General features: G+C 42.1%; 1 protein-coding gene across 1 annotated transcript in view; it reads left to right on the top strand.

Moving 5' to 3' along the window:
* The window catches only part of LOC119592530 (high-affinity choline transporter 1-like), a 27,326-nt gene that overhangs the window by 6,912 nt on the left and 19,625 nt on the right, over positions 1–789 (top strand). Inside the window, exon 4 of the mRNA XM_037941389.1 lies at positions 635–783. Within this exon, the coding sequence (XP_037797317.1) occupies positions 635–783 (149 nt within the window). The remainder of the gene's footprint in view (positions 1–634; positions 784–789) is intronic.

Genomic DNA, 789 nt, shown 5'->3' with positions numbered 1-789 from the left:
ACCAACACATTTATCCTGGCGACTCTGGTACAACGCTACACCCTCCCATTACCAGGCACTAGACTTGGAGTCCGCATATCGAGAGATAGATAGGAATATCTACAGAATATACAGAATATTACCAGAACATACGCGATGTTTGCTTGCCTTTGCCGCTGAACGAAACCTGGAGGCAATAGCGTTCATAGGCACACGTTCAGATGACGTGGTTTTGCTTACTGTGGCGTCACCTTCACTTTCATCGTATTATTTTGCATTATTAGAACTGTTTTATGATTTCCTTGTAGCCATGACTTTATTTTTTTAAAGCTACTTCGCGCGGTACAGTTCTATTTTTTTCAATCCGTATATATATTTTTTCTACCCGTTCATTCGTTTCCACTTACAGTTCACTTATATGCAGTCAGGATAAAAAAGTTTCTTACCAAAACATACAAATCGACTACGAAGATATAGAACAAAAAAAAAAGCAAAGAGAAAAAGAGAGAAATAAACCAGAAAAAAAAGAAATACAAATAAAAATGATATCAAGACCTTAAATAAAATCAACCAAAAAATCGTTCCTCCGCGCCCACCGCCCACCGCCCGCCCAAGGGAGAGCCATTAGTAGTCTAGATGCATGTCTGACTTGCAGGTGCGACCCTTAGCGTCGTGCTCAACATAGACAACACGGTAGCTGTCATCCTGTCTGCCTGCATTGCTGTTTTCTACACCCTCTTCGGCGGGCTGTACTCCGTGGCCTACACGGACGTCATTCAGCTCATTTGTATCTTCATCGGCCTGGTGAGT

The sequence above is a fragment of the Penaeus monodon genome, chromosome 30 (genome assembly GCF_015228065.2).
Source record: "Penaeus monodon isolate SGIC_2016 chromosome 30, NSTDA_Pmon_1, whole genome shotgun sequence".
Taxonomy (NCBI): Eukaryota; Metazoa; Arthropoda; class Malacostraca; order Decapoda; family Penaeidae; genus Penaeus; species Penaeus monodon.
Note: the sequence above shows the minus strand (reverse complement) of the source record. Positions and strands in the feature narration are given on the sequence as shown.